We start from the raw sequence: 20,031 nt of genomic DNA on the forward strand, positions 1-20,031 counted from the left end.
CTTAAGTTTAATATGCATTGCGTTTATTTATAATTTTTTTTATAGAATAACATACGTTCATTTAAATTTTTATTCGTGTTTTTAATATTCTAAGTAAAATTTTACATAAATATACCTATATAATAATCAAATTGAAATTATTCATATATTTTTTTTTTGTGAAATTGCCAAAAATATTACATTCATAGTACCATTTTTCATGTTTACATTAACCACTTTTACATTCACTTTGAATTAAGGATAAAAGAAATTTATAACTCTAACGTTAACTAATCTAGACTTATGGTTTAGAATTGAAGGATATGGTAGGGTTTTGGATTATAAAATTTAGGTTTCTAATAAATATATAAATAATACTTAAAAATTCAAAAAATTTAAAAATTTTAAAAAATAGTTTCAAAAATAATTTTCTATTAAAAAAAAGAATTTGAAAAAATATTCATAAAAGAATTTTAAAAAAACATTTATAAAAAAAGTTCGAATTTGAAAAAGTATAATTCAAAAACATAAAAAATATTTATTTAAATAATTATTTATTATATATATAAAATAAAGGTATAAGAATCTTTTAATAAGGTATTTTTGAAAATGTCTCTTTAGTGGTGGTAAACATGAATTGTACCAATTGAAAGTGGTAAACATGAAATTCTTCTTTATTTTTAAAAAATTAAAAATGAAACAGGAGTAATGGCATTTTTAAACATGTCTTGCATTGGTCAAATTTTATTCTTATCAATTTTTAATATAAATGAGTTAAGGGAAAATTGTCTAAAATGACTTAAAAGCTGATTTTAAATGTAAAAGCATACTCTAAATTAAATCAAATAAAAAATTAACTTAAAATGCTAGTGAAATTACAACTAACTTTTTATGACCAAACAAAAAAAATCAGTATGCATTTTTACTGATATAATCTCTTTAAATTTTTTCTGGTTTTGTAAGTCTTTTACGAGAAAATTTCCTTAAAGTCAGCCACTTCATTCTGGACCATTTCACTCTCTTCTTGACAGGATGTCTATGTCAAACCTTTAAACTCCTCCACCTGAACCGGATTGAAGGCTTGAGGGAGTGTATCACATGTAATTCATGTGTTGTTAACTCAGTGTATACGTTAGTGTGGTTAGATGGTGGTTAAGCTTAAGTTAGGTAGATTAACACTTTTTTATAAAGCTGACTTTACTATATAGTTACAGTTAATGTTGAGATGAATATTTATGTAACATCCCAAGTTGTGATATATGAAAAGTTTAAGAGAATTGATTTGGCTACCTATGTCACCAAAGCTGGTTTATCTTTTCGTTTATACACCCGTTTAGAACTTCATAGTTAAGCGTGCTTGCACTAGAGTAGTGAAAGAATATGTGACATATCAGGACGTGATTTGTGATATCGTGTAAGTGAGGCCAAAGCACGGAAAAAAATTGGATGGTGATTGCGTCGGGTGGTGATTGCAGGGTCAGTAAAACAAGACTTTCGGATCTTTGAAAATTAAGCACCGACCGTTGGAACAAACGGATAAGGTCCACAGACCAAAAGAATGGGCGTGGATGACCCATCAGACCAAGAGAACGAGCGTGAATTACCCCATTAACAGTGAGCAGACGGGAAGTTACAATTTCATAACAAACTTTTCTCTCCCTCTTTCCTTCTTCATCGATTTTCATCTTCCTCAACATTTGTACTCTTGATATCTGTTTTCGGGACAAGCTATAAGCAGCAGCAGCACCTCTCTTGTCTCACTTGCTACTCTTGGTCACGTTTTGTGGGATTGCGAAATCCCGTGTCCAACATTATCTTATCTTATTAGTACGATATTGTCCACTTTGGGCCTTAGAGGCTGGTCCGCATGGATTTATTTTTGGTTTCCTTCCCAAAAGGTTTCGTACTATTAGAGTTGGACATCTCTTTATATATTAGACACTCCTTGTCTAATTATCCAATGTGAGAATTGGATTGACATCTCTCATTCTCCCCCTCAAGCTAAGGACCACACACCTTGTGCCCTTTTCCTCTAACGAATCATCTCGGTGCCTTGTCGCATCTTCGACATTCGACACCCTTAGTCGCAAGGTTACTTTGAGTTGCTTTGAGGATGCTCTTCCCACAATTCCAGGATCTTCTGACTAATCTCTGCCGAACCTCTCTTTCCACCTTGAAGGGTCTCGTTCCTACTCGAAAGGTATTTTGGTTTTCTTGCAGATTTCTTGTCAACCTGGCTCTGATACCAATTGTTGGGATTGCGAAATCCCGTGTCCAACTCTATCTTATCTTATTAGTACGATATTGTTCACTTTGGACCTTAGAGGCTAGCCCGCATGGATTTACTTTTGGTTTCCTTCCCAAAAGACCTCGTACTATTAGAGTTAGACATCTCTTTATATATTAGACACTCTTTGTCTAACTATCCAATGTGGGACTTGGATTGACATCTCTCACGTTTGACCTCTCTTTTGCCTTTTTTTTGTTGTTGTTTGTTTACTATTTTGGTATTACGTGTAATTCATGTGTTGTTAACTCAGTGTATACATTAGTGTGGTTAGATGGTGGTTAAGCTTAAGTTAACTAGATTAACACTTTTATATAAAGCTGACTTTACTATATAGTTACAGTTAATGTTGAGATGAATATTTATGTAACATCCCAAGTTGTGATATATGAAAAAGGAGAATTGATTTGGTTACCTATGTCATTAAAGTTGATTTATCTTTTCGTTCATACATCCGTTTAGAACTTCAAAATTAAGCGTGCTTGGGTTGCAGTAGTGAAAGAATGAGTGACCTATTGGAAAGTGATTTGCAATATCGTGTGAGTGAGGTCAAAGCACGGAAAAAAGTTGGATGGTGATTGCGTCGAATGGTTATTGATTGCAGGATCAGTAAAAGAAAAAGAAGACTTTCGGATCTTTAGAAATTAATACACCGACCGTTGGAACAAACGGATGAGGTCCACAGATCAAAAGAACGGGCATAAATGACCCATCACACCAAGAGAACGGACGTGGATAACCCATCAATCGTGAGCAAACGGGAAGTTACAATTTCATAACAAACTTTTTTCTCCCTCTTTCCTTCTTCATCGATCTTCATCTTCCTCAACATTCGTACTCTTGATATCTGATTTCGGGACAAGCTATAAGCAGCAGCAGCAGCAGCACCTCTATTGTCTCACTCGCTACTCTTGGTCACGTTTGACCTCTCTTTTGCCTTTATTTGGTTGTTTGTTAACTATTTTGGTGTGTTATGATGACTGTATCTTTTGCCCATCCCCCCCCCCCCCCCCCCCCCCCCCCCACAAATGTTTTACTTTTTAGTTGAGAATTGCTTTTATTGTGTCTTCGCAAATATTTTACTCGTAACACTCTTTTATTCTGTTTCCTTTAGATTATTTACATTCATATGTGCTACTTCAGATGGTCGTATCCATGCTACAAGGGAATATAAGTTGTCATTAGGTTATGTTATGTTTTAGAGATTTTGTGATTTTGTTATTGGAATCTTGAAGTCGAACACGGTAAAACAGTGAGATTGAACATTTGAAGAATATACACGTCCTTTGTTTAGTTAGGGATGGTCCATGAAAATATTGGTACTTAAGATGTTCAGCGGATTTGTTTACAGTGGCTAGTTCATGTGCATCCCACAGAGCTATTTTTTTATAGCTTGCCATTCGATGTTATTGTAACAGTAAAAGAAAATAGAACTCTCTCTCCGTAGCATAAAAAAATATCCTGCTGCTGCATTTTGGCCCGTCTTCTAAGAAAGTTCTCATGGTTTCTGATTCCATACCGAGTTTTCTCTATGTGTTCAATGCTTGTATTATGATTACATTCTTATGCATTTATACTTTGTTTTTACTCGTTTTGTGTAGTTTTTGTCAGGCCGAAAAAAGGCAGTAAACACAATTTCATCCATATGTTTCTGTCAAAAATAAATCAGCAAAAATACCACCGAAAAAGAACCTAAATAAGAGATTCATATAATAAAGGGGATATGATTTGTGTCAATTCACATGAATATTGTATAAATTTTCCAGAAACATCTCTCATCTTCTGTCTTCATAACAAATTACTTTCTCGGAGTGTAAAAATGAAAGAAAAATATCCACTGAAACCAAGAGCAATGAAACCTTCGATGCTATAAAAGAGGAGGTGCAGAAACACAAACTGTAAACAAAGCGACTGAGATCTCAGGGTTCTGTTATACGTTGAAGCGGAAAAGCATCACATCTCCTTCTTTAACAATGTACTCTTTACCCTCTGATCTCAACTGCACCAAAAGAAAAAAACAAATAATTCTCAAGAAAACTCCCGAGTAGGCGAAGAGAATCTCATATGATACATATTGAGCTCAATTTTAAGGATAGGGGGAAGAAACTCACAAGTCCTTTATCTCTTGCTGCGGCAAGAGAGCCAGCAGAGACAAAATCTTCATATGCAACCTGAAAACAAAAACAAGAACAAGTGACAACTGAAATGATGTCCGGCTACAACTGTACAAGAGAATCAATCAGTAAGAGGAAATAAAAAATGCTTACAGTCTCAGCTCTAATAAAACCCTTCTCAAAGTCAGAGTGAATGACACCAGCAGCTTGTGGTGCAGTCATGCCTGTATCAACAAATGTTTTGTACCAAATTACTTCCGCATCCCCAGAAAACAATGCATGTTGAGAACCCAACTAACCTGCGTGTATCGTCCATGCTCTTGTTTCCTGCCATAGGAGAATGGATATTTTAGAGGCAATGTTTCAAACTAATACTGTGTATGTGAACATATCTCACCTTTTCACCAGAAGTGAAGTAGGTCTGCAAACCGAGCAGACTGTATGTGGCCCTGATAAGGTTCCCAAGGCCACTCTCGCTGACACCTAGCGAGTTCAAATATTCTGTCCGCTCCTCAAGAGGAAGCTCGGTTAACTCAGACTCAACCTGCTTTCAATGAGAGTAAGGAAGATTTGTTCAAGTAAAATCTTGCCCTCAGCGCATAGGAAAGATGTATGATTCCTGACCTGAGCAGAAACAACGACATGACCAGACTGCAAATCCGAAGAAAGAGCCTTAACTTGTTCAAGAAAAGTATTCTTGTCAGGGTCGGCAAGATCGGTTTCAGCAACATTAGCGACATAGATCATAGGCTTCATGGTAAGCAAGCAGAGATGCTTGACAGAGTCCTTCTCGATGTCATTTAACGCAACAGAGCGTGCAGGTTTCCCGTCCAGAAGGGCTTCCTGAATTCTTTGCAGAGCAGATTTTTCGGCTTCCTCCTTGACTTTGGACTGGGAATCCTTAGGCTTGCCTTTGTTAAGTCTGTCGAGTCTTTTACCAATCTGGTCCAAGTCGCAGAAGATAAGCTCGAGATTGATGACATCAATGTCAGAGGTGGGATCAACTTTGCCATTGACATGAACAATGTCGTTGTCCTCAAAACAGCGGACCACCTGGAGGATGGAATCCACTTCACGGATGTGAGACAAGAACTTGTTCCCTAATCCCTACATACAAAACCAATCAATCAATCTTCAAGCTTGTGAGTGACTTTGTTGTAATCAGATCAGATACAAGAGAATAATGACCACACCTCGCCTTGACTGGCACCCTTGACAAGACCAGCAATGTCCACGAACTCAATGGAAGCAGGGACCACTTTCTGAGAGTTGCTGAGCTTAGAGAGCACTTGAAGACGAGAATCAGGAACTGCCACTATACCAACATTCGGCTCAATGGTGCAGAAGGGGAAATTAGCTGCTTGCGCCTTTCCATTCTCAACCTTTATTGAAAAAAAAGACATTTTTTCACAAACGCAAGGTGTTCGACGAAATGCCTCACAGAGATAAAGAAGAAGCTCATAATAACCAAAAAAAAAAAAAAAAGACTTACGACGGCGTTAAAGAGAGTGGACTTCCCGACATTTGGAAGGCCAACGATTCCGGCTTTGAGGCTCATGCTTACTGTGGAAGAAAAGCATCGCTTCTCCAGAGTCAAAACTCCCACGAACTTGTTTGATTTTCCGGAGAAGCTGAACTGGTTTCTCAAGAGATTATGAGACTTGGACGGTAGCAAAGACAGAGCCGTGACGACGCTGCTACAAGCTGCTCTCGCCATTTTAACAGACTCCTATTCTCTGCCTCTCTTCTTCTCTCTATCTTTCTTTCTTTCTTTCTATCTCTCCCTCCCAGCTTTTTAAGGCCCAATACTAATACTCCTCACTTCCTCAGTTTAATAACAGGCCCCAATTGTGTACATTTTATTTACTCTTCTCTTTTTTAAACTATTAGAGTAACATCATTGGTCAGAACCTCTAAAAAGATTTCAAGAAAAAAAATATAATACTACTATAATTACTCAATTATGTTTTAGTTTTGTAAAACCAACCAAATGTTAATGGTATGACATTTGTCATTTGGACTTCTTAAGCCATTTCCAACCATGACATATTTAAGCTAACTGACAATTACGGTTACTAGTGATATGATCCTAAAAAAATCTAGGAGATCAATCCAATAGCAAAAGAGGAATGGCAAAAACAAAAAGATAATGCAGTTAGAAGGACTTTTAACATGTCACTAAGCCCTTAAATCCACCAGAGAGAATACAACACAATCTCCCCTTCCCCCACCCCCACACCCAAGTCACTTATATTCTCGTAGGGCTTAGATTTTTTAACTAGACAAAACCTATAGATAAAATACAAGTTGATAATCTATGTCGCTTGAGGCAAACCCACATTGAGCAATAATGAGTCAGCTGACACATGTTAAAATTTAATTTTATCTGTTTTTCTATAATAAATATGAAATTTTGTACATTTGGTTAACATTTTTCTCTTCTGACCCACCTAACTAGGGTTCGATTCCATAATATGCTGCTTTATTACTGATTTTTTCTTCAAATGATTTTCATTCTGAGATAAAACCCAATTGTTGACAACATTTAAATTTTGTGATGTGTCCACCACTGTTTGTCGCGTGGCGTTAGAGTTGTCGTCTCTCGGAACAGTTAAACGGAGGACAGTCTCTTCTGAAGATGCAAAGATCAGGTGGACGTTCTGATACAGACGCAAGTGCAACAACGAATGGAGCATAGTCTACGACAATGAGTGTACATGCGGATGAACAAGATGAAGTGGAGATCGAGACTTGAAGAAAGGAGTGCTGGCCAAGTTAGAGCTAATGCAAAGACATCTTGGAGGGCAAGCATGAAGAGATTCACCTTGGAGAAGGGATATCTCACGATGGAAAGTTCCTTAAAGACTTTCTATGAATTTTAGGGAACTTACCATATTTGGGTAGGTAGTAAATATTGGGTAAATATGCTAGGTTAGCCGACTTGATTATTATGTATATATAGTCTATACTACCTATGTATTAGGGTTGTCACCAAAATTGTATTCTTAGCATAGGAGTGGGTTTCATAAGCTTGTAAACGAGTGAAAGCACTAAGGGCTAAGGGGAGAGGTTCTAGAAGTTTTGTATTCGACCTTAGGATGTGTGAGGCTAGAGCAACAAGTCAAAGGTCTCTTGATTTTGTTGAAGTTCTGTTTATAAAGATACTTGTAAGTTCACTTGAAAAAAATACTAGTACACATATCTTCGTAGATATATTTTTTAGTGTGCCGTTTGCCTTACATTCGTGTGGTAGTTCTTACATTTACATCATCATAGTTATCTTATTACAGAACCCAATAATAATAGGCCTAAGAGCATCTTTATCGCGGTTAATTAAACCCGTCTCTTCCTTTTTTTTAGATTAAAAGAAAATTAAAAAAAGAAGAAAACGCAAGAGACGTGTGTTTTGTCGTCTCGTGAAGGAACGCCTCCTGGTGGACGCGTGTCAACAAACGAGAGGCTGGAGGTTTGGTTACGCATTAAACGCATCTCAAACTTGTCTTTCTCTCTCTCTCTCTCTCTCTCTCTCTCTCAAGCTCTCGACGAAGGCGATATGTTTGGCGATTTGATAGATTATGCTTGTGATTGAGCCTCTTGTTGGTATGATCCGTTGTTACATGTTGATTCTCGTCGAATCCTTCTCTCGATGGTTCTCCTCGACGGCGCCGGAGCTTTTACGCGGTGGCTCGTCTCTAATCGAAAGGTAATCCGGTTCTTTGTCTCATGCATGTGAGTGATCTCTGTTCAATTTGTTCTGATTGCAATTTCTTCTTCTTTTTGGGTTTGTGCGGTTTGATTTAGTGTATCGGTGGCGACGGAGATCTCCTCTACGGTGCGGGAGCTCTCCTCGACGGCGACGGAGCTCTCCTCGATGGCGATAAAGCTGTATGTCGGTGGCGACGGAGCTCTCTCACAGTGACTCTCCTCGAATCGAAGGTAAAGCTTCTGTTGTCTCATGTTCTGAAATTTTTTTTAATTTTTCATGGATCAAAATCGATTTGTTGTATGGATGGATCAAATTTGATATGTTCAAAAATCACTGATAAAATCGTTTTGTATAAGTTCTGACTTGTTGTTTGAGTGTGTGGGTTTCTCAAATACATTGTTGATCAAGTTAGTAGTCTCTGACTTCCGGTTTCTCTGTTTGTATGTTTTCAATCTCAACGATCCACGGTGCAAGAGGAAGGAACCTCAAAGCAGAAGAGTGCAAAGCAGAGCAATACAGGTAAATGTCTACGTCTGTCCAATTTAATGAGCGCCTTGATGTGGAGTTAGGTAGTTAATGTTCTGCTTAGTGATATATTATGGTTGAGTTAGTAATAAATAGGTGTAATGGCTAGGTTGATGGTTAGATAGAAAGCGTGGTTGAAGTGTGATAAATGTGTTAGGTTGATGTCAACTCCAAAATCTTCTTCATCTATTTAAGATAGTGTCTTCGCTTTCTCTCTTCTGTCTCAGCTTCTTCTTCTCTTCCTTCTATCTTTCTGTCCGTGTTCTTTTTCTTCTTATTTTCTTTCTATCTTTTTGTGACGTTCTCGGGGATGGATTCTGATCCATACCGGCAGAGTACTAACTATGTTGATCTCCTTACGAGTCAACATGGTGTCTTTGGTTCTTCATCGCAAGTCCCTGTCTTTGGGACTGAAAGAGCTGAAGCTTCAAGCGTCCCTCAAGATACTACCGCAGAGCGTAAGGAACGCAGGATGTGGACGCCTGTAGAAGATATGGTGCTCATCAGCTCCTGGCTTAACACAAGCAAGGATCCAGTTGTGGGAAATGAGCAACGTTCTGGGGCATTCTGGAATAGGATCGCCACTTACTTTGCGGCAAGTCCCAAGATTGCAGCCACTGAACAGCGAGAATCAACTCATTGCAAGCAGCGTTGGCACAAGATCAATGATCAAGTCAACAAGTTCTGTGGGTCTTTTGAAGCAGCAACCAGAGAGAAGACAAGTGGGCAAAATGAGAATGATGTTCTCAACAGAGCTCATGAAATCTTCTTCACCAACCACCGAAAAAAATTTATTCTTGAGCACGCTTGGAAGGAGCTCCGGAATGATCAAAAATGGTGTGCCACTGCTACATCTAAAAACGAAGGAAACACTAAAAGGAGGAAGTTAGATGAGGGTTCACAGTCTGACAATTCACACGCACCTCAAACAGCGACTGAGGAGGAGCGTCCCCCGGGTGTTAAGGCAGCAAAAGGGAAGAACAAGAAGAATGCCAAGGGGGAGGAAACGCTGTCACAGTTTCAGACTATGTGGGAAATTAAACAAAAAGATTTGGTCTCCAAGGACAGGATAACAAAAATGCGGTTACTTGACCGCTTACTTGCAAAGCAAGAACCCTTAGATGAGGTCGAAAATGATCTAAGGAAAAAGCTCATGTATGAGTTGTTGTCTAACTAGTTGAAGTATTGGTTTAAGAGTGTGTTAGTTGAACTTGTTGTTGTTTCACGTGTTTTAAGAGTTCGTTTAAAAGTTTGTTTTAGTTGATCTTTATCTTGTTGTTGTTCCACGTGTTGGTAACGTTTTAATATATGATATTGTTCTGTTGCGTTTATTGCTCTTGCTATATGAACTTATTAATCTTAGTTAAATTTATATTACGTTTTTCTTTCTTGGCAGACTGGAGCATTGGAGCGTGAGTGAAGAAAAGACAAGGAGACAGTGAGTCACAAACACACATGTGAAGGAAAAGACAAGAGAGACGTTGGAGCATAGCTCATGTCACGGACACACACTTTATTGTAGCATAGCTCATGTCACGGACACACAGTTTATTGTGTATTATTGTATCACATGTCTATCTGCCAAGTCTTGTATTGTTTTGTATATCACGGACACAAGGCTTCAAATTTTATATAAATGAAACTTCTTCTATCTCTCTCAGTATCAAACTGCCATCTCAAGTCCTTCTATCTCTCTCAAGTTATCTCAAGTGTAATCACTTTCTCAAACTTCTCTTTTATAAACACATAATCACTTTCTTCCTTCACAAGTTCTTCTTAATCTCTCACTTTATAAACACTTCAACACCTAATTAATTTCTTTCTTCACGTTAAACTCTTAGTCACTCTCTATTTAAACTCTTTTTAATCACGTTAATGGCTTCCTCTTCTTCTCAAAACACTTTTGATGATGCTTTTGATGATACATTTGATGATACATTTGATGAGCTTTTTGATCAACATTTTGATCAAGCATTTGAGGATTTTACCATTCAAGCTAATCAAGAAGAACGAAGAAAAAAAAGAAAAAAACGAGTTTATATTGAAAGACATCGTGAAGAAGGGCATAATCGTTTATGGAACGATTATTTCAGTCAAACTCCAACGTATCCTCCTAATTTATTCCGACGACGTTTTAGAATGAACAAGCCATTATTCATGCACATTGTGGATCGACTCTCCAACGAAGTTCAATATTTTCGGGAAACAAAAGATGGTCTCGGAAGGAATAGTCTCTCTCCACTTCAAAAGTGTACCGCCGCCATTCGTGTCTTGGCATATGGTTCTGCAGCTGATACCGTCGACGAATACCTCCGGCTCGGTGAAACAACAACTCGGTTATGTGTAGAAAATTTCGTGGAAGGAATAATATATTTGTTCGGCGAAGAATACCTAAGAAAACCAACACCAGCTGATCTTCAACGTCTACTTGATATTGGAGAGTATCGTGGCTTTCCCGGGATGATAGGAAGCATCGATTGTATGCATTGGGAGTGGAAGAATTGTCCCACCGCTTGGAAAGGGCAATATGCTCGTGGTTCAGGTAAACCAACAATCGTTTTAGAGGCGGTTGCTTCATATGATCTCTGGATATGGCATGCGTTTTTTGGACCTCCAGGTACGTTAAATGATATCAATGTTCTTGATCGTTCACCAGTTTTTGATGACATAATAAATGGTCAAGCTCCGAAAGTCACTTTCTCTGTCAACGAACATCAGTATAATATGGCTTACTATCTCACCGATGGTATTTATCCGAAATGGTCAACTTTTATCCAATCTATTCGTATACCACAAGGGCCGCAAGCAGTTTTATTTGCTCAGCATCAAGAAGCTGCCCGAAAAGATGTAGAGCGGGCTTTTGGAGTCTTGCAAGCTCGTTTTGGCATTATTAAAAATCCTGCGAGGAGTTGGGATAAAACCAAAATTGGGAAGATTATGAGAGCATGTATCATACTCCATAATATGATCGTAGAAAACGAAAGAGATGGTTACACACAATTTGATGTTCGAGGGTTCCAACAAGGAGAAGACCAAGGAAGTTCACATGTTGATCTCACGTATTCTACAGATATCCCTTCAAATATCGCAAATATGATGGGTGTTCGAACAAGAATTCGTGATACACAAAAGCATCAACAACTGAAAGATGATTTGGTTGAACACATATGGCGTAGATTTGGAGGTGGTGAAAACAACAACTGAGCTCTCCTGCTTATTTCAAATAATTCTCGTTCATTTTAATAACCTTTGTTTTCATGTTTTTAATTTAAAATCTATGTTTAATATGTTGTCTTTTATTTACTAAAAAATATAAGTTTTTAAATAAATATTTAATATTATTTTATTTTCAAGAACTCCAAAGCAAGAGACTTGCAATGCAGACATCAAAAACTCAAGGTTCTTGACAAAGTCTCTTTAACACCTTTATGTCTTAAATATTATTAATTTTATCTCAAGAGACCCTTAATGGAGTTGTGGGATAATGATGCTCTAACCTCCTTATTTTGGGCCGAGGTAAATGAAGAAAATAGACACGTCATTCCTTCGTAGGTGCAGACTACGATGATGAAGTTCAAACGACGTTGCTCTTATGAGTTTAATTTTGTTTTACCTTCTCAAGAAGAGGCTCGGGAAGTTCAAAGGAGAGTGTGAACTGTGAAGTCAACAAGAGTTTCAGAAGAAGAAGAACTAAGTTTAGCATATTTTATGCATATGGAAGCTCGCAGGAGTTTGGCCCATGTAATTAGTTCTCGTTACTGATCACATCATCCTTTTTCTTCTTATTTCTTTTCATCGATTCTAAAACTTTATCTGCATTTGATTGTATGTCGAAGATGAACTCTCAGACTTCGTATGGAGTTGTAGGGAATCCCAACGAGGAGAAACGAGTTATAGAAAAAGCAAGGAGGTAATTACACTGCCTCACCTTTCCATTTCATTATTCTGCTTCCTTTGTGGGTAAAGTCTCTAGATATAATAATAATATACTTAACGGTTGGATCTAGTTTGCTCAACTGGTTGACTGAACGGAACTTTGACAAGATAAAGGATGAGATCGTCCAGACCATTATAAGAGCGTCCCCCTCTGCTTTCGTTATCAAGGTGCGTGGCCTTTTTTTAATATATATTTGTACATCTCCATGCAACATATAATTCCTGAGTTTTTTTTGTTTCTTTTGTATCTAAATATCTAATGCTTTAGTACACATATGATATGTGTGCAGTCTCTAGTGTGTTTCATTTTAGATATGGCGATGGTGGACAGTACTGCCAATGTCTTATTCGCTCGTCTATCAGTCCATCTTTTTCAATCCCTTCCCCCTTTCCCATCAGCTGACCGTCACGGCGAGATTACCACTTTCGAGAGGCTCTTCTTGTGTAAATGCCGAATGGAGCTTGAACACTCATCTCCTGAAACTGATAGGCATGCACCACTTGTTTACGTTGACGAATCTGACTGTTGGAGATTTATCAAGACCGTGCGTCTCTTGGCTGAAATCTTCAAGAATAGGATGCTCTCCCAAACTACTCGCCAAAGTATTATTCAGGTTAACTTAATTTGCCTCTTTAAATCTGCTAATTAACTGAGCAACTTAAAAGAAGAAATTAAATCATATGATTATATATAAGGCTTTTGTACATTACTTGTTAGGTGCTCATGAATCCCATCTTCCCACCTGAGAGGAACACCGATTCAATGAATTGTTTTCTGTCCTTTGTTGGAGTTCTAGCTGACTTTAAATTTTGTGATGAAAATTTCAAGCAGCTAGTGCAAAATTCACGGGTAACACTTTATACCACCATTACCTCCATCCAAATGCGCATTTTGTGCGGCCGTGATTATCTCGCTTAATTTTACAGGCTGTAGAGCTGGAGAGCAGTTACAATGAACAAGTCACGCTTAGGAAGGAAGCAGAAGATGCACTTGCTAGAAATGAAGGAGAACTAGATTTGATGAAACGGCTACTCGAATCTTACAAGGAAGACAAATGTAAATTGCATTTACATGCTCAAGGTTTGGAGCAAGAGTACCAAAATGAGTCAAAGCTTCGGAAAGAAACAGAATGTGCGCTTGCAATAGAAAGGGAGAGCATTGCCAAGGTAAGGCTTCGACTGGAAACTCTGGAGAACGAGCACAATAACTTGCGGTTGAAAGCTGAGGAGCTCGAGAGCAACTACACGGACGAGCTGATTCTCAGGAAAGAATCAGAAGTTTCACTTGATAAAGAAAGGAATGAGTTGGAGGCGATGACGCAAGTGTTTGAAACTTGTAAGATAGAACAAGAGAACCTGACCTCGCAGGTCAGAACTTGGCTGGACAAATACGACCAAGAGTTGAGCGTTAGGAAAGAAACGGAGGATTCTCTTTCTAGACAAAAAGAAGAGCTTGAGATAGTCAAAGGACTACTAGAAGCATACAACCAAGAAGCAGATGCAATGCGAGAAGAGAGGGATAGTGCTCTCCAAACAGTACAAGAGCTCACAAGAAAGCATTTGGAAGAGCGTCAACCACCGCCCTCGTTTTACTGCCCTATCACACAAGTAAGCTCTTTTCTTTATAAGATGATTACTTGCACAACACTCAATCTCGAAGACATGATATAATAATATGTTTTGCTTTTGCAGGAGGTGATGAAAGATCCACACTTTGCTGCGGATGGATTTACATACGAAGCAGAAGCTATAAAGAAATGGTTTAGCACAGGTCACGAAACGTCACCCATGACAAATCTCCAGCTTCCTCATCGCAACCTTGTCCCAAACCGCGCTCTCCGGTCTGCTATTCAAGATTTGATTTGAGTTGCTTTTCATTCCGGTTTACTATAAAACTGAAATTTTGTTTCTCTCTATTTTGCCATCTGGTTTTTTGGTACTCTACTATTTTAGTTTTTCCATAAACCATAAATATGGCAACTTTTCTCTCCTAATTCCCAAGACAGTATTTTTGTCTTTAAAACGAGAAAAGATAAGACAAGGCAAAAGCTCCAAATAGAAACTCTTAAAACTGAACATGATAGCATGCGTTTCAAGGCCTCTGAGGAGTTTATGGCGATGAAGCAACTGCTTGAAACTTGCAAAAGAGAACAGGAGAACCTGAATTCACAGGAGAACTAGCCTTAGAGAGGGAACAGAGCCAGAGGATGCTCTTTGTAGAGAAATGCAAGAGTTTTTTGACGTACTCAATGGGCTGATTGAATGAATATATTACAACAGAGAAGCAGATGCGATGTGAGAAGAGGGGAACAATGCACTCGAAGAGATCTCAACAATAGCAAAAAGGAAGAGTGTCAACCTCCACCATCGTTTATTTACCCATATCTATCTCACAGGCAAAACCCATATCTTTACAAGAAGATTACTTGCACAACACTCAATTTCGTAAGTAGCCTAGGTAGTAATATGCCAAGTTACTATGTGTTGCTTACTTTCATAGATGTTGCTAATCGAAAATTCGAAACCATTGACAAGTACTCCAAATGGCATTTCCATATATATAATATAAGTGCGCTTGCTGTCACTTCATCAAGAAACAAAGTAGAAATTTAGGAAGATCACATAATATGTCTGCTTCATCGGCGGATAGAGTTTACGAGGAAGACTGTTATTAAAACTATTACATGATTCAAGTAGAATACTTATAATAAGAATAAATATATATAGTTAACTCTGTTTTGAGGTACACTGAGTAGGGGGTACCTATAAGCAGCTGGAAGCCTGCAAAAGCTTTGAAGCTGCAGCTAAGCCACTGAGTATGGCACCTTGGACGTTTGGACTGACACAGAAATCTCCACAGATTGCTAGGTTCCTGTTTCTATCCCAGAGACACCTCTCCTCTACGGCTATGCTTTTGGCTGGGAACGCACTTCCCCTTATAGATAGATAGACAACAGATCTAATAAGCTAACAAGAGATATCAAAAAGTTACAAATTAATTAGAGTCAGTCAGTCAGGCCTACCATCTGTGGGCTTTCATGAAAAAGGGGAGAGAACTAACAAGCCCTGAGCACTGAAACTCTTTGAACATCTCTTCAGATATTTTGTCAAGTGTTTCGCTCGATAGCTTTTGGAGGCCGGTTTTGGCAATAACACTGCTGGCATAGCCTGGAGTTGAATGCAGTATCCATCTTTCACTATAAAAAACATATATATACAGATTTTAGAATGCTGAACCAAACTTATAAAATTTGGGTGCAATTGCTCATCACATACTTTAATAATTCCACACTTATGTTTTGGTTAGCGAAATCAGCTGTTACTTACCTATCAGTGGACCGCCCTGGCTTAGTGCTATCACAGTGAGCCCAGCTCAAAATCTCAGAATTCTTGAAAGATAAGCCTTTCGCTGGTATCTAAAATCAAGAAACGCAAACGAAGAAATCAGCCAGATGAATTCAAACACTTTGGCTAGAAGATTGGATTGGTGTATCAACCAACATTAGTAACACGCTGAACAGCAGGAAGACATCTTACCAAAGACAATGGTTCTTTAAAAGCTAGCATAAGAGAAAAGCATGGGAAAACAGGAATATCTTGCAGCTTAGTGGCCAACTCGGGGACAAGATTCAAGTCTGTGTGAAGGAAGCAAATAGAGATAAACGGTAAGAGTAGGAGGAGTGAGAGAGAGAGTAGGTTCAAGTTATACCCAGAGGAGGTGAGAGTCCGGTTAGTTGAGTAAACCTTGGAGAAGCAATGTTTTTATCAGATGCAACCACTCCATCAAAACGACCCAGGTTTTGTCCTTTAGAATCTGTCAACAGCCATGGTATCTCTTCCTCTAACCACTCCAGCTTGGCAATACCAGTTCCAAACATAGATTCAACACCTACGATGACGGATATAAATGTTTAAGAGCGAGCTGAATGAATCCCACAGACTAGAAAAGATAGGAAACGTACCGGACTGGTTGCACAAGGCCTTTGCTATAGAGTTCATGCCTGGAACACCCACATACTTGTTGTTGTTGGCATCCTCTTCCTATTTTTTAAGGAAAAAAAAAACTCAAAACTCAAAGATGAATGAGACAAAAAGGCAAGATTGATAACAAAACCTGTTGGATGATGCCAAGAAACTTGTTGGAGGCACAATCGAAACTCCCAAAAACTTGTTTCCACTGAGAAACAAAACCTCTGGACTCCCACTCGTGAACAAGGGCCATTGCATCAGAGTTGGTCACAGAGAAAAACGGAGCTCCATGGTCGAACGTCAGCTCCTTCCCATCTTCCCCAACCTCCCTGCAACCATTTCACCAAATAAACAAACCAACCATCTAGAGATTCAAGCAAGGCAGGCAAAGGAACCTTCTTTGAGACGTGCGGCCACCGGGGCCACGACCGGAGTCGAAGATAGTGACGGAGACTCCATTCCTGGCCAGAGCCGATGCGCACACTGCTCCTGATACTGCTCATCCGACAAAACTGGATACTTAATTTCATAACAAAAAAGGAAGGAAACTAATTAAGTGAGAGGAGAGGAATCTCTACTTCCGCTTCCGATGACGGCCACCTTCATTGCCACGGAAACGCTCCTCCTCCTAATCGCCGGCGATATCAAAATTGAGCCTGACATCTCTCTCTATTTTGGCCTCATCCTCGAAATTACACTACGTGTCGTTTACTGTTTGGGCTATACAACCGCGTCCTCTTTTAAACTCTAAAAACCACAGCTCGTCTGTTAAATTTTGGTCCGAATTGCCACGTGGGACATTGGGATTGCATATTACAAGATAACAGCTCTTTGTAATATCAACATTAGACACTTCTTACTTTTGATCAAAAAAAAAAAAAAAAAACACTTCTTACTTTTCACACACTTTCAATGTAGTGATTGTCAAATATATCCTCAACCACAACGACCTTTTCATTACTTCCAAACTAGATATCTATTTTTTGTCTTTTATTTCATTTGTAAAATGTAAAACGACAAGTTGACAAAAAAAAAATGTAAAACGACAAAGCTTAAGGAATCAAAATTTTTTTTTACTTCTCTTTCGTCATGAACCATCAAAGAAAAATCATTTTTTTTTTATCGATGAACAAAAATCGCCGAAAAGCTTAATAAGAAGTTCATGAAAAATGAAAAATCCTTTAAATGATGTTATTGAAGGGAGAACAGACAGGAGCTTGATGGTCGCAACTTAATATGAACGAGGCTCAGTCCCATATAAAGTGGTGGCGGTAGAGGCCATGGTGGAGATGGCGGTGGATACACAGTGGAGGCTGTGCTCAGCTCCTCCTTCGTGTTGTGCTCTCAGCTCGTGGCCACCATCTCCGTTGCACCATAATAGTTTCGTCGTCTCTCGATAGACAAAGATTGAAATCTGGATCAACATTGGTGAACTATACATCATTTGCACATCCGGTCCTCCACTTTTTGTACATTTTCGTTTTTGACCCCAAATTTTTTAGTATTTAGTACTCACAAATATTCTTTTGATTCTGTCCCAAATTTCTAATTGTACATTCTAAACCATATCAAATATATTAAAAAATACACAAAATACCTCTAAATCCATCATAAAATGATCTATTTGAACGGTGTTGAAAAACAGAGAACTATTTGAACTAAAAATAAATGGTAAAACTCATTAAAATGATAAGATATCAAATATCCCAAAAAATGTACACAGAAACTTACCACCGTGGACATGAACCTATCCACCACAAACATATTCACATCATTTTTGTCTATGAAATCATACATCCACAGAAAATTTGTCCACTAAATTAATGGTAAAATTCAATTAATATATATGGATATGAAATTAACATATTTTTAAAATATATAATCTATTATAAATTGTCCACACTAAAGTGTGCTTTCTTGTTTTCTTATTTTCCAGCAAAGGTTTTCAAGGATTTTAGTAGAGTTGGAGAGAAGATCCAAAGAGATTTGTGACTGGAACTCCATTATTATCTATCTATTTATCTATGCAGTTTTCTTACATTATCATTGATGTTATGAATTACTTAGATATGTCTGAGTAGTTTTATTGTTAGGTTTAGGATTTAAATACGAGGGATTAGCTCCAACTATAGATTGCTAGTTGTGATATTCATTATTAGGATTGTCATTAATGCATGTTTCTAGTTTAGCTAGCTAGCTAGCTAGAACTTGCCCTAAGAGTTGTAGACTCAAGTCATCACTTGCATCTCACCCTGAATCCGTCCTAATTGAGCTAGGATTGTTAGAGTAAGGCGAAAGCTGATCTAGGAAGCCTAGTGAGCATTATTCAACTCGTGCGTAAAGCTTGACTAACGCTCCTCGATCGATATTCCTATAGAATAATCGATCGACAGTGAAACAAGTGTATCGATCAATATTCCTCTAGAATCATCGATCGACACTTCATCTTGTCGGTTTGTTATTAAGAGTTTGATCTTTATAATATCATGCATACAACTATTAAGTGTCTATAGGATTATAATCATGATTACATGAATAGAAACCTTAAGTCTAGCTATTTTATCTAAAGCACCAAAAACCCAATCAAATCAACCGAGCAACTACCTTGCTCACAACATGCTTACTTACATTAAACATAATCAACCTAGCTTAATCACTCTGATTAGATCTATTAGGTTCTCTAGCCTCTTGTGGATTCGATCCCTAAGTACTACGATAGAACCACTTATTTGAGAGAGTAATTTATTTTTTAAGATAATTTGAGTGAGATCAAACACATATATGAACTGAACACACCCTAATGCATCATAAAACTACTTAAAATGAACTAAAATCAATTGCTAAAATAATTAAAATCATGAGATATAACAAACTTCCACTTGTGTTGGTCGTGATTGATTGTCTTATCCATTAACTTTTAACTTAACGATTGCATCAAACTTATGATGTATTCGTTGTGTAAATAAAAAAGATCAACTTCTAAAGAGAATGGAATTTGTGAATATGAACATCGAGTAAAATGTGTTATATTAGGTGTACATTCCCTTGTGGGCAGTTTTACCATCCACGTGTACACATGATTCCATGTACAACTATATTGAATGCTCATCGTCTCTCAACCATCACCTGACCCCAAGAACCTTTTTGATATAAGTGACGAAGACTTTAGCATACCCTCTATCTTTAAAGACACAACAAATGACTTAGAGCATCTCCAAAAAGAAACTTTATTTTGAAGTTTCCAAAACTCTATATTTGAAGTTTAAAGGTGTTCTTCTCCAAAAGCAAAACTTCAAACTCAACTTCAAAACTATTTGTATTTTATAATATGGTCCTTATATTAAAAATAATTAGCAGATATATAAACATATTACAACAATATTAATTAATAAAATATTTTATTAAAATATAAAAATTTAAATAAAAATAACTTAATTAATATTGAACTTCAAACAAATACCATATTATTCTATAAAATGATTTTCGTAATGCATATATGATCTATTAGTGCATAT

General features: G+C 37.7%; 5 protein-coding genes across 5 annotated transcripts; 3 read left to right on the forward strand and 2 right to left on the reverse strand.

Moving 5' to 3' along the window:
* Nucleotides 1-3,954: 3,954 nt before the first annotated feature.
* On the reverse strand, nucleotides 3,955-6,231 carry LOC125609456 (ribosome-binding ATPase YchF-like). Its single transcript, XM_048780913.1, has 8 exons — nucleotides 5,873-6,231; nucleotides 5,574-5,762; nucleotides 5,005-5,487; nucleotides 4,778-4,924; nucleotides 4,680-4,707; nucleotides 4,534-4,604; nucleotides 4,378-4,437; nucleotides 3,955-4,265 (listed from the first exon to the last, which is right to left on the reverse strand). Exons 1-8 carry the CDS (start codon nucleotides 6,095-6,097, stop codon nucleotides 4,197-4,199), a joined length of 1,272 nt encoding a protein of 423 aa, XP_048636870.1. The 5' UTR covers nucleotides 6,098-6,231; the 3' UTR covers nucleotides 3,955-4,196.
* Nucleotides 6,232-7,697: 1,466 nt separating this feature from the next.
* Nucleotides 7,698-12,085, forward strand: LOC125609457 (putative nuclease HARBI1). Its single transcript, XM_048780915.1, has 2 exons — nucleotides 7,698-8,605; nucleotides 10,008-12,085. Exon 2 carries the CDS (start codon nucleotides 10,487-10,489, stop codon nucleotides 11,813-11,815), a length of 1,329 nt encoding a protein of 442 aa, XP_048636872.1. The 5' UTR covers nucleotides 7,698-8,605; nucleotides 10,008-10,486; the 3' UTR covers nucleotides 11,816-12,085.
* On the forward strand, nucleotides 8,922-9,788 carry LOC106448657 (glutathione S-transferase T3-like). Its single transcript, XM_013890515.2, has one exon. The coding sequence runs from the start codon at nucleotides 8,922-8,924 to the stop codon at nucleotides 9,786-9,788; it is 867 nt and encodes a 288-aa protein (XP_013745969.2).
* A 497-nt stretch (nucleotides 12,086-12,582) lies between the features above and the next one.
* On the forward strand, nucleotides 12,583-14,638 carry LOC125609458 (putative U-box domain-containing protein 58). The gene is made up of 4 exons (XM_048780916.1): nucleotides 12,583-13,161; nucleotides 13,266-13,397; nucleotides 13,475-14,155; nucleotides 14,240-14,638. The coding sequence occupies exons 1-4, from the start codon at nucleotides 12,823-12,825 to the stop codon at nucleotides 14,411-14,413; spliced, it is 1,326 nt and encodes a 441-aa protein (XP_048636873.1). The 5' UTR covers nucleotides 12,583-12,822; the 3' UTR covers nucleotides 14,414-14,638.
* A 444-nt stretch (nucleotides 14,639-15,082) lies between these two features.
* Nucleotides 15,083-17,253, reverse strand: BNAA05G13480D (renalase). Its single transcript, XM_013853189.3, has 9 exons — nucleotides 17,095-17,253; nucleotides 16,912-17,011; nucleotides 16,662-16,845; nucleotides 16,510-16,588; nucleotides 16,257-16,436; nucleotides 16,085-16,182; nucleotides 15,875-15,963; nucleotides 15,571-15,744; nucleotides 15,083-15,482 (listed from the first exon to the last, which is right to left on the reverse strand). Exons 1-9 carry the CDS (start codon nucleotides 17,177-17,179, stop codon nucleotides 15,311-15,313), a joined length of 1,161 nt encoding a protein of 386 aa, XP_013708643.2. The 5' UTR covers nucleotides 17,180-17,253; the 3' UTR covers nucleotides 15,083-15,310.
* Nucleotides 17,254-20,031: the final 2,778 nt, after the last annotated feature.

Source organism: Brassica napus, chromosome A5 (assembly GCF_020379485.1).
Source record: "Brassica napus cultivar Da-Ae chromosome A5, Da-Ae, whole genome shotgun sequence".
NCBI lineage: Eukaryota > Viridiplantae > Streptophyta > Magnoliopsida > Brassicales > Brassicaceae > Brassica > Brassica napus.

Excerpts from the sequence above, each read along its gene's own strand:
- LOC125609456 (XM_048780913.1), bottom strand. The coding sequence starts at position 6,097 with ATGGCGAGAGCAGCTTGTAGCAGCGTCGTCACGGCTCTGTCTTTGCTA. Across the intron at positions 4,925-5,004 it reads ATGTCGTTGTTTCTGCTCAG|GTTGAGTCTGAGTTAACCGA; the intron begins GTCAGGAATCAT and ends CATTGAAAGCAG. Across the intron at positions 4,266-4,377 it reads CAGCAAGAGATAAAGGACTT|TTGAGATCAGAGGGTAAAGA; the intron begins GTGAGTTTCTTC and ends CTTTTGGTGCAG.
- LOC106448657 (XM_013890515.2), top strand. The coding sequence starts at position 8,922 with ATGGATTCTGATCCATACCGGCAGAGTACTAACTATGTTGATCTCCTT.
- LOC125609457 (XM_048780915.1), top strand. The coding sequence starts at position 10,487 with ATGGCTTCCTCTTCTTCTCAAAACACTTTTGATGATGCTTTTGATGAT.
- LOC125609458 (XM_048780916.1), top strand. The coding sequence starts at position 12,823 with ATGATATGTGTGCAGTCTCTAGTGTGTTTCATTTTAGATATGGCGATG. Across the intron at positions 13,398-13,474 it reads AGCTAGTGCAAAATTCACGG|GCTGTAGAGCTGGAGAGCAG; the intron begins GTAACACTTTAT and ends TTAATTTTACAG. Across the intron at positions 14,156-14,239 it reads TTTACTGCCCTATCACACAA|GAGGTGATGAAAGATCCACA; the intron begins GTAAGCTCTTTT and ends TTGCTTTTGCAG.
- BNAA05G13480D (XM_013853189.3), bottom strand. The coding sequence starts at position 17,179 with ATGTCAGGCTCAATTTTGATATCGCCGGCGATTAGGAGGAGGAGCGTT. Across the intron at positions 17,012-17,094 it reads GGCCGTCATCGGAAGCGGAA|TATCAGGAGCAGTGTGCGCA; the intron begins GTAGAGATTCCT and ends TCGGATGAGCAG. Across the intron at positions 16,437-16,509 it reads GGCCTTGTGCAACCAGTCCG|GTGTTGAATCTATGTTTGGA; the intron begins GTACGTTTCCTA and ends CCGTCATCGTAG.